This window comes from Pogoniulus pusillus, chromosome 12, assembly GCF_015220805.1.
Source record: "Pogoniulus pusillus isolate bPogPus1 chromosome 12, bPogPus1.pri, whole genome shotgun sequence".
Taxonomy (NCBI): Eukaryota; Metazoa; Chordata; class Aves; order Piciformes; family Lybiidae; genus Pogoniulus; species Pogoniulus pusillus.
Window position 1 is genome coordinate 25337633 of NC_087275.1, and position 12291 is coordinate 25349923.

General features: G+C 44.0%; 1 protein-coding gene across 1 annotated transcript in view; it reads left to right on the forward strand.

Annotated features, from left to right (window-relative positions):
* The first annotated feature begins 2171 nt into the window (after positions 1-2171).
* CFAP47 (cilia and flagella associated protein 47) overlaps positions 2172-12291 on the forward strand; it is a 287488-nt gene continuing 277368 nt past the window's right edge. Inside the window, exons 1-6 of the mRNA XM_064151944.1 lie at positions 2172-2340; positions 4745-4896; positions 6388-6503; positions 9022-9160; positions 10404-10632; positions 11783-11943. Of these exons, the coding sequence (XP_064008014.1) occupies positions 2179-2340; positions 4745-4896; positions 6388-6503; positions 9022-9160; positions 10404-10632; positions 11783-11943 (959 nt within the window). The 5' untranslated portion in view covers positions 2172-2178. The remainder of the gene's footprint in view (positions 2341-4744; positions 4897-6387; positions 6504-9021; positions 9161-10403; positions 10633-11782; positions 11944-12291) is intronic.

A 12291-nucleotide genomic window follows, 5' to 3' on the forward strand; every position in this document is an offset into this window, starting at 1 on the left:
GGAACCTCTCTCAACCCACTAACCACAGCCCTTCTGATACACCCCAGAATGGCATTAGCCTTCCTTGCTACAAGAGCACACTGCTGGCTCATGGCCATCCTTCCATCCACCAGGACTCCCAAGTCTTTCTTCCCTTCACTGCTCTCCAGCAGGTCAGTCCTCAACCTATACTGATACCTGGGGTTGTTCTTTGCCAGGTGCATGACTCTACACTTGCCCCTGTTGAACTTCATTCAATTTCTCCCTGCCCAGCTCTCCAACCTACGTCCCTGAATGGCAGCACATGTGTCAGCCACTCCACCCAGCTTGGTGTCATCACCAAACTTACTGACAGTGCTCTCCATGCCCTCATCCAGTACAACTGGATTTGGCACCACTCACCACCACCCTCTGAACCCAGCCATCCAGCCAGTTTTTAACCCAGCACAGAGTGCCCCTGTGTAAGCCATGGGCTGCCAGCTTGGCCAGGAGTTTGCTGTGGCAGACAGTGTCAAAGGCCTTGCTGAAGCCCATGTAGACTACATCCACAGCCTTCCCCATGTCCACCAGGCAGGTCACCTGGTCATAAAAAGAGATCAAGTTGGTCAAGCAGGACCTGTCCTGCTAAATCCAAGCTGGTTGGCTCAGGAGGCAGCTGTCCTGAGGACAGCCTGCTTTACTATTGAAAACTGAGGGGAAGAAGATGTTGATGATTCATAATAAATTAAACTCAAGTCTGTTTTGCCCATGATGTTAACTGGCAAATGATCTTCCTATTCTCATCTCAACTCCCAAGCCTTTTGTTACATTTTCTGTCTCCTGTCTAGCTGAGGAGGAGGATTTGATGCAGCCACTTTAGTGGACATCTGGTGTCCAGCTAGGCTCAGCCCACCATGATGCTGCTACAGTTCTCAGTGGAATGGACAAAAATGTTTATGACTGACTGTTGACTGTGAAATAGTGTGTAACAAATGACATATTTAATTCCAAACCAGTTGTTTAATTTCTGAATTTGAGAGTTTCCATGTACTAGACTGTGTGATCAGAAAGAGTATTTCCACATTACTTTAACGTGAAAACTAAGGAATAACCAAAAATAAGATAAATAGTGAACGTTTGACTTTTGGGCACCATCCTGATGTCTGTATAAAGTTTCAAAGGTTTATCTTTCTTTGGATCAGGTATTTTTAAGGTCTCTCTTAATCTGCTGGCCACACTTCTGTCGATGCAGCCTAGGATTGCAATTGGCCTTCTGTGTTGCAATCACACATTGCTGGCTTCTATGCCCAGCATCTCATCCATGGCCCATTATTATCCTCCAAGTCTGCCTGAATACTGGAGTCTTGTCACCTTCATTTTGCCACTCAAATTACAGCACAGGAAGGCATGTGAATAAAGAACAAGAACGCATCTTTCACCACTCGGTAAACGCAAGCACTGAGCAGTGCAGTTGCTGCCACTGCAGAGGCTGAGCGTCCCGTTGACAAGCAGGAGGGCTGCTGCCCTGCTTTGGTTTTGTGTAGGCTGTGCTTGCACGCCCGGAAAGAAGAGCAGGCCGGTTTTTGCTTCAGCTTAATCCGTCTTTAGTGTAAGAAACCCAGATCAGAAAGAGCATCTGTTGAAACTACTCTTCGCTCTTCCAGGCGGTTGTTAGGAGAGGGACTTAGAGCAGGGAAACGCCTCCGCTGAACGGACGGGACCGTGCCGGACAAGCCTGCGCCCCACAGGGGCCATGGGCTCACGTAGACGCAGGACGATGGGACGTGGCCGTTTTGGGGCACTTCCACAAGACAGCGGTTCTGGGGATTTTCTTTCTTCACAGTTCCTGCTCGAGCCAATGTCCATCAAATAGCGGCCCTCCAACTAGTGCAACAGCTCTACCTACTAGGACCGCTGCACCTGCCGAGGGAGCAGTGCGTGAGGGTGCAGAAGGGCAGACTCAGCACTGGGTTACGCTGCGAGGGAACACTGCAGACTGGCGCTAAACCGCCCTACCCTCGGACAGCCACACTGCGCAGCCGCAGTCAGCCAGAGCGCCCCGGCCGCGCTGCCGGGCCGCGCCGCTGGCCCCGCCTCCATTCGCTTGTCGTCTTTCGATTGGTGGGTTTGGAAGAACCGCTCTTAGCCTTCCAATCAGCGCCACGCGTCTGTTGCTAAGCGACCGTTCCCAGGCGCTGGCCGCTGGGCAAAGCCAGGGCCATGGCGGGCGGGTGGCGAGACGTAGCCGGGGTGCGAATCGCCCCGGCCGAATTGTGCTTCAGGGACGCGGTGCCGGGGGGCCGCTACCGCGCCGCTCTCAGCATCAAGAACCTGCGGGTGGAGAGCTGTCGGCTCCAGCTGCTGCCGCCGCACCGGCCCCAGGTGAGGGGTGGTCGGGAGGGAAGCGTCTGCCCCCGCGGCCCCTGGCCCGGGCGGACTGGTGTAACGTAATCGGCGTCCGCCTATTTCTACGTGTCAGCTGTCGGCTCTGTGGTTGTTTGTACGGCACCTCGCAGTGCTGCAGCGTGCACGAGTAGCGGTAGTGCCTCATGCAGACACCCAGGCCTGAGGCCCATGAGGCCCTGTCCTTCTCTCCTGGGCTTGCCCTGAGGTACACAGCCCACTCGCCTTGTACTTACCAGGCGCTCTCTCAGATAGGGAACGATGCCAGAAGAGAAGCGCATCTCGAGGTGCTGTCTTGCGTGGCTTGGACTGGGCACTCTGTCCTGGGTTAAGAACTGACTGGATGGCCGGGCCCAGAGAGTGGTGGTGAATGGTGCCACATCCAGTTGGCAGGCAGTTGCTAGTGCTGTGCCCCAGGGATCAGTGCTGGGCCCAGTCCTATTTAGTATCTTTACTGATGAACTGGATGAGAGGATTGAGTCCATCATCAGTAAGTTTGCAGATGACACCAAGTTGGGAGCATGTAATGATCTGTTAGAGGGCAGGAGGGCTCTGTAGAGGGACCTGGACAGATGGGCACATTACAACACCATGAGTATTAACAAGGCCAAGTGCAGGGTTCTGCACTTTGGCCACAACAACCCCAAGCAGCGCTACAGGCTGGGGACAGAGTGGCTGGAAAGCAGCCAGGAGGAAAGGGACCTGGGGGTACTGGTAGATAGTAGCTGAAGATGAGCCAGCAGTGTGCCCAGTTGGCCAAGAGAGCCAATGGCATCCTGGCCTGCATCAGGAACAGTGTGGCCAGTAGGACAAGGGAGGTTATTCTTCCCCTGTACTCAACACTGGTCAGGCCACACCTTGAGTACTGTGTCCAGTTCTGGGCTCCTCAATTCAAGAGAGATGTTGAGGTGCTGGAATGTGTCCAGAGAAGGGCGACAAAGCTGGTGAGGGGCCTGGAACACAAACCCTCTGAGGAGAGGCTGAGGGAGCTGGGATTTAGCCTGCAGAAGAGGAGGCTCAGGGGTGACCTCATTGCTATCTACAACTACCTGAAGGGACATCGTATCCAGGTGGGGGTTGGTCTCTTCTCCCAGGCAACCAGCAATAAAACAAGGGGACACAGTCTCAAGTTGTGCCAGGGGAGGTACAGGCTGGATGTTAGGAGGAAGTTCTTGGCATAGAGAGTGATTTGCCATTGGAATGGGCTGCCCAGGGAGGTGGTGGAGTCACCATCCCTGGAGGTGTTCAAGAAAAGCCTGGATGAGGCACTTAGTGCCGTGGTCTAGTTGATTGGCTAGGGCTGGGTGCTAGGTTGGAGTGGATGATCTTGGAGGTCTCTTCCAATCTGGTTGATTCTATGATTCCATGATTCATTACATTAATGGAGCATGGGAACTGAAAAATAACCTTCCTTGAACTGTCATAGCGCTTTGCCAAGAAATGCTTTTGAAGGAATTTAGCTCATAAAGCAGTTCTCCTTAAGTGTCAGTTAAAAGTTCATAGTACCCTAAATTCTTTATCCCTTGTATAGAATCATAGAATCATCCAGGTTGGAAGAGACCTCCATAATCATCCAGTCCAACCTAGCACCCAGCCCTATCCTCTCAACTAGACCATGGCACTAAGTGCTAAAATATTGTGCATAATGATGTGAATTGTGAGGAGAATGAAACACAAGAGAAGCTCTAGACTGAGAGGCTTTCCTAAGACTGTGGGAGCTACTGGACTTTCCACTACATGGTGCTATGTTGCTTGTGAATTCTGTTCAAGGAAAGATGTGCAGGGAATGTTGGATACAAGCATCTGTATTTTTCTCTTTCATTTGACCCCCAAAATTGGAGGTGTCAAAGCAGATTTTCAATGTACATTAAGACTTTCTGTTGACAAAAGCTGAATGTCTCACCTACAGAAAACTCTTAATGCTGACACCATTTGTTACTGCCTTGGACTGAGATTTAATCCTTTTTACTTAAGTGCTTAAAAGATTCTGCAGTGACTAATAACTGACTTATTTTTGTGTAGTTTCAGAAGTCATATTAGTAGGAAAAACTTAGAGCTCACTTGGAGAGACTACAAAGGATATTTTGCTAAACCAACTACTTTGTGCTATTTAGGCTGGTGTTCATTATTTTCATTTAACTGCAAAAAGTCTGGACTTTAGTAAATAGGAAGAGAAATTTTGCCAAATCCTGCATATTTTCAAGTTGGTTGTGAATTTTATGTCAGTCTGTGTATTCTTCTGAAAACGAACCCTGTGTATATGTTTTTAGTTTAAAAATGCTTGGCAATTTAAGAAGAATATTTGTGTGTTGGTGTGGGGTTTTTTTGTGTGTTTCATTTTGATTGTTTTGGGTTTTTTTTTTTACCTTTTTTAAAATTGCAGTTTAAATTGATTGTGGAAAATCCAGACAAACCCGTTGCATCTGGACTTCAGGTTACAGCTTTTGTGGAATATTATCCTGAGACTGAAGAAGACCTTCAAGATAGACTATGTCTTTTAATAGAAGATGACTTTGTTGATATCCCTCTGCTTGGGTATGATGCTCAAAAGTTTGTATGCTGCTGTTACTACTTGCAATTGAGTCTTGTGGAAAGTTTGCTAATGCATGTCAAAAAGTTGTCTTTTCTGTCTTATTCCTGTCTGCTTGAGAAGTTAAATATTTGCATCTGGAGAGGAGATATATATATGTATATACACATTCCATTTTGACTAATTGTTTCAGGCTGTATTGTTTTAAAGTTACAGCAGTAAGTCATTAAACAGCTTGATACCTAGATCTGTTTTACACCTTCCCTGTGCAAGCTATGCTGCCAGTGTGAGCTGCATGATCATTGGTAGGAGAGCTAGGAGAAAAGGTCAATGGGACAGAACATTGGCAGGAGAGCTAGGAGAAAAGGTCAATGGGACAGAGTCTGGTTGGAGGTCTGTATCTAGTGCAATCCCTCAGGGGCTTGTACTGGGACCAATATTATTCAAAATATTCATCAGTGACCTGGATGAGGACACAGAGTGCACTGTCAGCATGTTTGTTGATGACACCAAACTGGGTGGAGTGGCTACCACACAGGAGGGTTGTGCTACCATTCAGCGAGACTTGGACAGCCTGGAGGATTGGGCAGGAAGAAACTGAATGAAATTCAGCAGGGGCAAGTGTAGAGTCTGGCACCTGGAAAAGAGCAATGCCAGGGATCAGTATAGGTTGGGGACTGACTTGCTGCAGAGCACTAAAGGGGAAAAGGACCTGGGGGTCCTGGTGGGTGGAAGAATGACCATGAGCCAGCAGTGTGCTTTGGTGGTCAAGAAGGCAAATGCCATTCTGAGGTGTATTAGAAGGGCTGTGTTTAGTAAGTTGAGAGAGGTTTCCCACCCCCTCTACTCTGTCCTGGTGAGGCCACATCTGGAATATTACATCCAGCTCTGTGCCCTTCAGCTCAAGAAGAACCTCAGGGAACTGCCTGAATGAGTCCAGCACAGAGCCAAAAAAAGATTAGGGAAGTTGAACATCTTCCTTATGAGGAGGGATTGAAGAATCTGGGGCTCTTTAGCTTGGAGAGGAGGAGCCTGAGGAGTGACCTCATTCGTGTTTATAAAGATGTAAAGGGTGAAGCGTCAAGAGGATGGGGTCAGACTCTCCTTGGTGATGTGCAGTGACAGGACAAGGGGCAATGGGAGGCATAGGAAGTTCCATGTAAACATGAGGAATTTTTTTTTTCACTGTGAGATTGATGGAAAACTGAAACAGGGTGCCCAGGGAGGTTGTGGAGTCTCCCTCTCTGGAGATATTCAAGACCTGCCTGGTTGCATTCCTGTGTGATCAGATATAGGTGATCCTGCTCTGGCAGAGGGTTGGATTGGATGATCTTTCGAGGTCCTTTCCAACTCCTAACATTCTGTGATAACTTCCTTCAACTGGAGAGTTTAACCCAGTTTCTTTCTTGAAAAAAAAAAGGGGAGGGGGGCAAAAAACTTCCTAACTAAGGTATTTTCAGTTTTTCAGAAAATATAATGATGTCTTTTCTCTGCAGATTAATTCCATGCTGCTTTCTGGAAATTGAGTCAGAGATTAGTTTTGGTGCAGTGATTGCAAACAGTAAAATAATTAGTAAAGAAATCAGTATTGCTAACCGTGGATCATCTTCAGGTAAATATTAGCATGCATTAGATGATACAAATACTTTATTTTCTTGGAAAAATCTAATTTGAAGTTAGTTAATACTTCACTGGCCAGTAGAAGTTGACTCAAGTTCTGGGTTGTGAAGATTATGAGGTGGTATAAACAGCCTGTTGCTTCTGTAGGGAGCGCCACGTTTCTACCTAGGGAAGAAAAAATAATTTAGATCTTTGCCAAATTAGAGAAATGTTCTACTGTTGAGTCCCATTTAAAAGATGTAAAAATAACAGTTACTCACCTGCTTACTATTACCTGCATAAAGAGTAGCAAATCAAGTCTGCTCTTGCTTTCTTCTCTTTGTTAAAGATTTTGTGATCCCAGTTGGTGTCTATAAAAACTACTACAAGCTCCTTGTAGTTTCAGAGCTAAATTTTATAGGATGGGAATAGAGCCATGTTTGTTACAACAAGATAATGAGGGGTCTTTAGTCTTCCTGTTACAGTTTTTTGAAATCATACAGCTTCCAACACTTCAACTTCTGTGAGGGATCCTTTCAATGAGTGTAAGAGACATGGGGAATGGAGTGGAAGAATGCTTGTGTGCTGGTTTGAGGATAATTGGAATATTTAAATGAGAGAAATTAGATCATTGTCTGTGGAAAGAAAGTAATAGTGATGTCTGTATCACTCCTGGTTCTGCTGAAGGACATCAGTAGTAAAAATACAAACAAAGGGTCTCACTTCTTCTTTGGTCTGTGTGCCTGGCTGCATCTTGCCTTTGCTCCTCTGCATGTAACCAATGTAACACTATCTAACCATTTCTTTCTAACCCCTTGTCAGCTTTTGGCATCTTACCTCAGAACTCTGCAAATTAATCACATGAGCTATTTGGGGCTTATTTGGTTATTTCTGAGATAAGGGGTGCAGTGGAAGGGAGAAGGTGGGTTAATTGGGAGCCCTCCTGGGAAATCTCACTGCTTGGGAGGCATTTTGAATTTCTGTATAACTTCTAACTTGTATATAATCATATATAATTGCACATATTGTATATATATGCTTGTAAATGTGTGCTATGCTGTAAAATACAGCTTCATCTTCCAGCCATCTGAGCTAGCCTGCTGATTCAAAATGTGTGTGTGTGAAACTCCTTAAACCACCACAGCTTGTATGATCCAAATATCCTGTCTGATTGCCTTTGGCTTTGGACAATACTGCAGACAGCTTTCTCTGCAAGTAGGTTGAGAACTGTGATGAGTTTCAAGGAATAAATTTAAGGCAGTTAATTATTTTTGTTCCTCACTTTTGCCATAATGAACAACTGTACAAGATATCTTTATTCATATTAGGCCAAGAGTTTGTCAGCATTTGCTTCATAGACTATTCTACAAGAAATACTGTATCAAGGGAAACTACATGATAGTGGAAACACAGAGAAAAGTTGCAATACCTAAATAAAAAAGAGGCTGACCCCCCTAAAAAAAATGCTCACAACCAAAAGGTTGTGGGGTTTTGTTTGTTTGTTTGCTCTTCCCTAGTGAGCTCAACTTGAAGATGTAAATGTAGTTTGTATAATCAGCTCTTATACATATAGACTCCTTTGAGGAGCTCTGATGAGATCACACTGCTGCCACCACCACCTCAGCAACAATGTGAAATGCCTTGTGTAGAAACTGGTTCTGGTTACAAACTCTGTTGCATTACTCGTGGACAGAGGGAAAAAGAGAATGAAAAAGATGACCACTGGAGAAGGTATTTAGGATAGACAAAATAAAAGCTCCTGAATCTGTGTTTCTGTAGACTCTGCAAATTGTAATTACGAGGAGTGCACTAATAGGCAGCACATAAACTGTATCGGTAGGAAGTGCTTTATTCTATCCTATGACTCAAAGATTGCATCTCACATGTCATCCTGTACATACAATCACATCTTTCTTCCTGTTTCTGATCTCATATCAGAGATTACTTACTGTCTGAGGTCAAACAATGCTGCTTTTTATTTTGTTTCTAAAATATTTGCAACAATCTCTTGCTATGCCAAAATGACACATAAATAGTGCTGCTCTTTAATTATACCTTACATTTGTTTCATGGTAAAAAATACTTTTGTGGCCTAGAAATACTCACTCTTCCCTTCTGCAAATATGCCACAATACATACCAAATAATGAAAACTCTTCTTCCCTGCAATATGCACTTAGCTTTCTGGCTGTGTTAGTTGCCTAGAGCTGTGTATAAAATGGCCCACAGTTCACAAAACTTTACTTACAGCTTGCTTTATGATACAGACAATTCTGTTTGGAATGTGAGTACCTTTTCTGTTCCAGTCACAACTTGCATAGTGGCATTGAACTTGTGAGTGTGCTAAGTAAAGAAATTCTGGAAGTAGTGGTCTACTCTGTTGGAAAAGATTAACTCCATTTCCCCTTTCAATAGGGAAATGTACTGCTTGTGAATATCTGTGTTATGTGTTTGAAATTCCAAATGTGTAGGAGAAGTGTATAAATCTGCAGCTTCATGTTGTGTAATATTCTGGTTTTATTATTTTTGTAGGTACATTTAAAGTATCATATGATGGAGCTGTCCCACTTAACATAGAACCTACTAGTGGAGTGGTAGAGCCAAAATCTGTAAAGATGATTAAAGTGGGTATCTGCACAGATGTACCCAGAATCATCAAAGAAGTGATAAAGTGAGTGCATGACTGAAGGATTCCAGCTCTTTAAATAATGATTTTGTCCATTAATAATTCTAGTCTTTACTACTAATGTTTGTCTAAAAACTTTCTGTGTGTCAGTTGCTACCTTTCACATTTACTTTAACTGAATTGATTCTATATTATATAATGTGTGTTATATATACAGTGCTGCATTAATTGTATACCTGGCTATGTTAGTAAAGATCTCTCACAAATTGTAACAATGTGGAATCACAGAACATTAGGGGCTGGAGGGGGCCTTCAAAGATTATGTAGTCTAACCCCCCTGCCAAAGCAGGATCACTTATACCATATCACATAGGAAAACATCCAGGAAGGTTTTTAATGTCTCCAGAGGACAAGACTCCATAACCTCTCTGGACAGCCTGTTCCAATGTTCTGTCACCTTCACTGTAAAGAAGTCTCTGGTGTTAAGGTGGAACCTCCTGTGTTCCAGGGTCTTATCAAGGTCTATAAATATCTGAGGGATGGATGTCATTATGAAGGTGATGGTCTCTTTTAGCTACTGCCCAGTGACAGGACAAGGAACAATGGGTACAAGCTGGAACACAGGAGGTTCCAACTCAACACCAGACACTTCTTTACGGTGAGGGTGACAGAGCACTGGAACAGGCTGCCCAGAGAGGTTGTGCAATCTCCTTCTCTGGAGACTTTTGAAACCTGCCTGAATGCATTCCTGTGTGGACTGCCCTAGGTGATCCTGCTTTGGCAGGGAGTTTGGACCCAATAATCTCTGGAGGTCCCTTCCAACTCTAAATGTTCTGTGATTCTGTGCATTCTAATAACAGCTTTGTAGTATGTCTGTATGGCCCTTTTGGTGTTGTGTGCTTTCGTCAAGCTCAAACATTCAGGTGGGAACAGCATCAGTTCTTTTATGCTTATTCAAATGACATTCTAGCTCTAGTTGCCTGAGGGAAAATTACTAAGTATATGCCAGAATTGGTGTCTAGATAGAAAGATGCTCAGAAATAAGAGCAGTGTTTTCTCTTTGGACATCTCTGTTTCTCTTGAGATGCCATTCCTATTGTTTCAGACATTTTAGAAAAAGCAACTCTCGATGTAATGTGTGATTCTTCCTGATGGTTAATGTTTCTGCTAGGTACCACATTGTTAAGTACACTCTCCTCACCCCATGCTCTACCCTCACCTGTCCAAAATTGATTATTTTTTACTCTGTTCTGCATTATCCATTGCTGCTTGCTACTCTTACTGACAGAGTGGAGTTGGAAAGCCGTGGTTGCACTGAAGTATGGATCAAAGCTATTATAGTACAGCAAATTGTTAAAGTTTTAGGAGTACCTTTTGGAAATGTACTGGACTGTGTTAACTTTGGACCAGTTTACTTTGGATCTTCAAAAACTGAACAAATATCTCTATACAATGAAAGTCCTGAGTATATGGATTGGGTGGCAGTGCTAGAAGACAATGCTGTCGGAGGAGAGATGGTAAGAAGCTCATGGTTTTCATTTTAGTTGAAAGCTTCTTTCATTCCTGCTTTTTTGTCTCTTGCTTCTCAACAGTCATTTTCTGTAGCATTTACTATGCTACACTATTTGCAGACCAACAGGCTTTCTGAAACTTCTGTTCAGCCACCAAATTTTCTACTACAATCTAACCTTGGAATTAAGTTTTTCAGATTTCTGTGTCACTATGTGACATCTTAACCTTAAGTATATTCCCTGAATGCAAATTTGTTTTCTTTTGCTGTTTTGTTTTTCTTTTTGAGCAATGTTGCTTGAAATCCTACTAGATTTCTTAGCATGTAATGGGAGTAATCAAGATATATTCTGGTATTCACCTTGAGTACTGTGTCCAGTTCTGGGCCCCTCAATTCAAGAAGGATGTTGAGGTGCTGGAGCATGTCCAGAGAAGGGCAACAAAGCTGGTGAGGGGCCTGGAGCACAGATCCTATGAGGAGAAGTTGAGGGAGCTGGGCCTGTTTAGCCTGGAGAAGAGGAGGCTCAGGGGTGATCTTATTACTGTCTACAACTACCTGAAGGGGCATTGTAGCCAGGTGGAGGGTGGCCTCTTCTCCCAGGTAACCAGCAATAGAACAAGGGGACACAGTCTCAAGTTGTGCCAGGGTAGGTCTAGGCTGGATGTTAGGAAGAAGTTCTTCACAGAAAGAGTGATTTCCCATTGGAATGGGCTGCCCAGGGAGGTGGTGGAGGCACCGTCCCTGGGGGTCTTCAAGAAAAGACTGGATGAGGCACTTAGTGCCATGGTCTGGTTGATTGGATAGGGCTGGGTGCTAGGTTGGCCTGGATGATCTTGGAGGTCTCTTCCAACCTGGTTGATTCTATGACCTTCTATGACCTATTCTAAGATGTGGTTTCACTTTTTTGTCTCGGACAGTGAAATTGTCTGAGTCAGCATCATCTTTAAAAATAGGAATTCAAAACATTTCCATGAAATCAATTAATTAAGCATGTGATATGGCACTGTGTCAGTGCTGTTAGTTTTGTTGTGTCTTTCTATTTCTTGTGAAAGACATGGAGAAAATGCCTATGTAGGGGAAAAATGACCTCAAACCAAAACCAAATACAAACAGAAGCAGAACATGCTGAACTGTTTCACATTTTGGTTCTGTTTTAGGGCACAGATCTTCAGAGGAGTACAGATGCTGTTTTACAAGAGTTAAGCCTCAAAAATAGAGCAAGAGATGTGGATATTTCCACTTTGATCTTGTGCATTCCAAATCAAGGAACCTTGCGACCTTATGAAAAATCGTTGGTTACATTGTGCTTTACTCCCAAGTGAGTGAGTGATCCAAGACACATGCATACACACACATACAGACACACTTTGATCTAAACTGTTCTGTAAAGAGCTGTGTTAGAGAAAACAGTTGAAAGTTAATGTCTCTGTGAATTTTTCCTGCCTTACATATTTTTATGTGTTAAAATGCTTGACATGATACCACAAACAAGAAAGCAAAGTCTGAAGCGATAATCTGGGAGATATTTTATTAATGGTTGAACTTTTTTGGTGAGAATAAAAAATTCTTAGACTTTGCCAAAAGAGCTTATTGCAGCTCTCATTAAATACATTTAATCTCAGGATTGGTGAGAAAGTTTTGCAGTTTCAAATTAAATGCCTTTCTA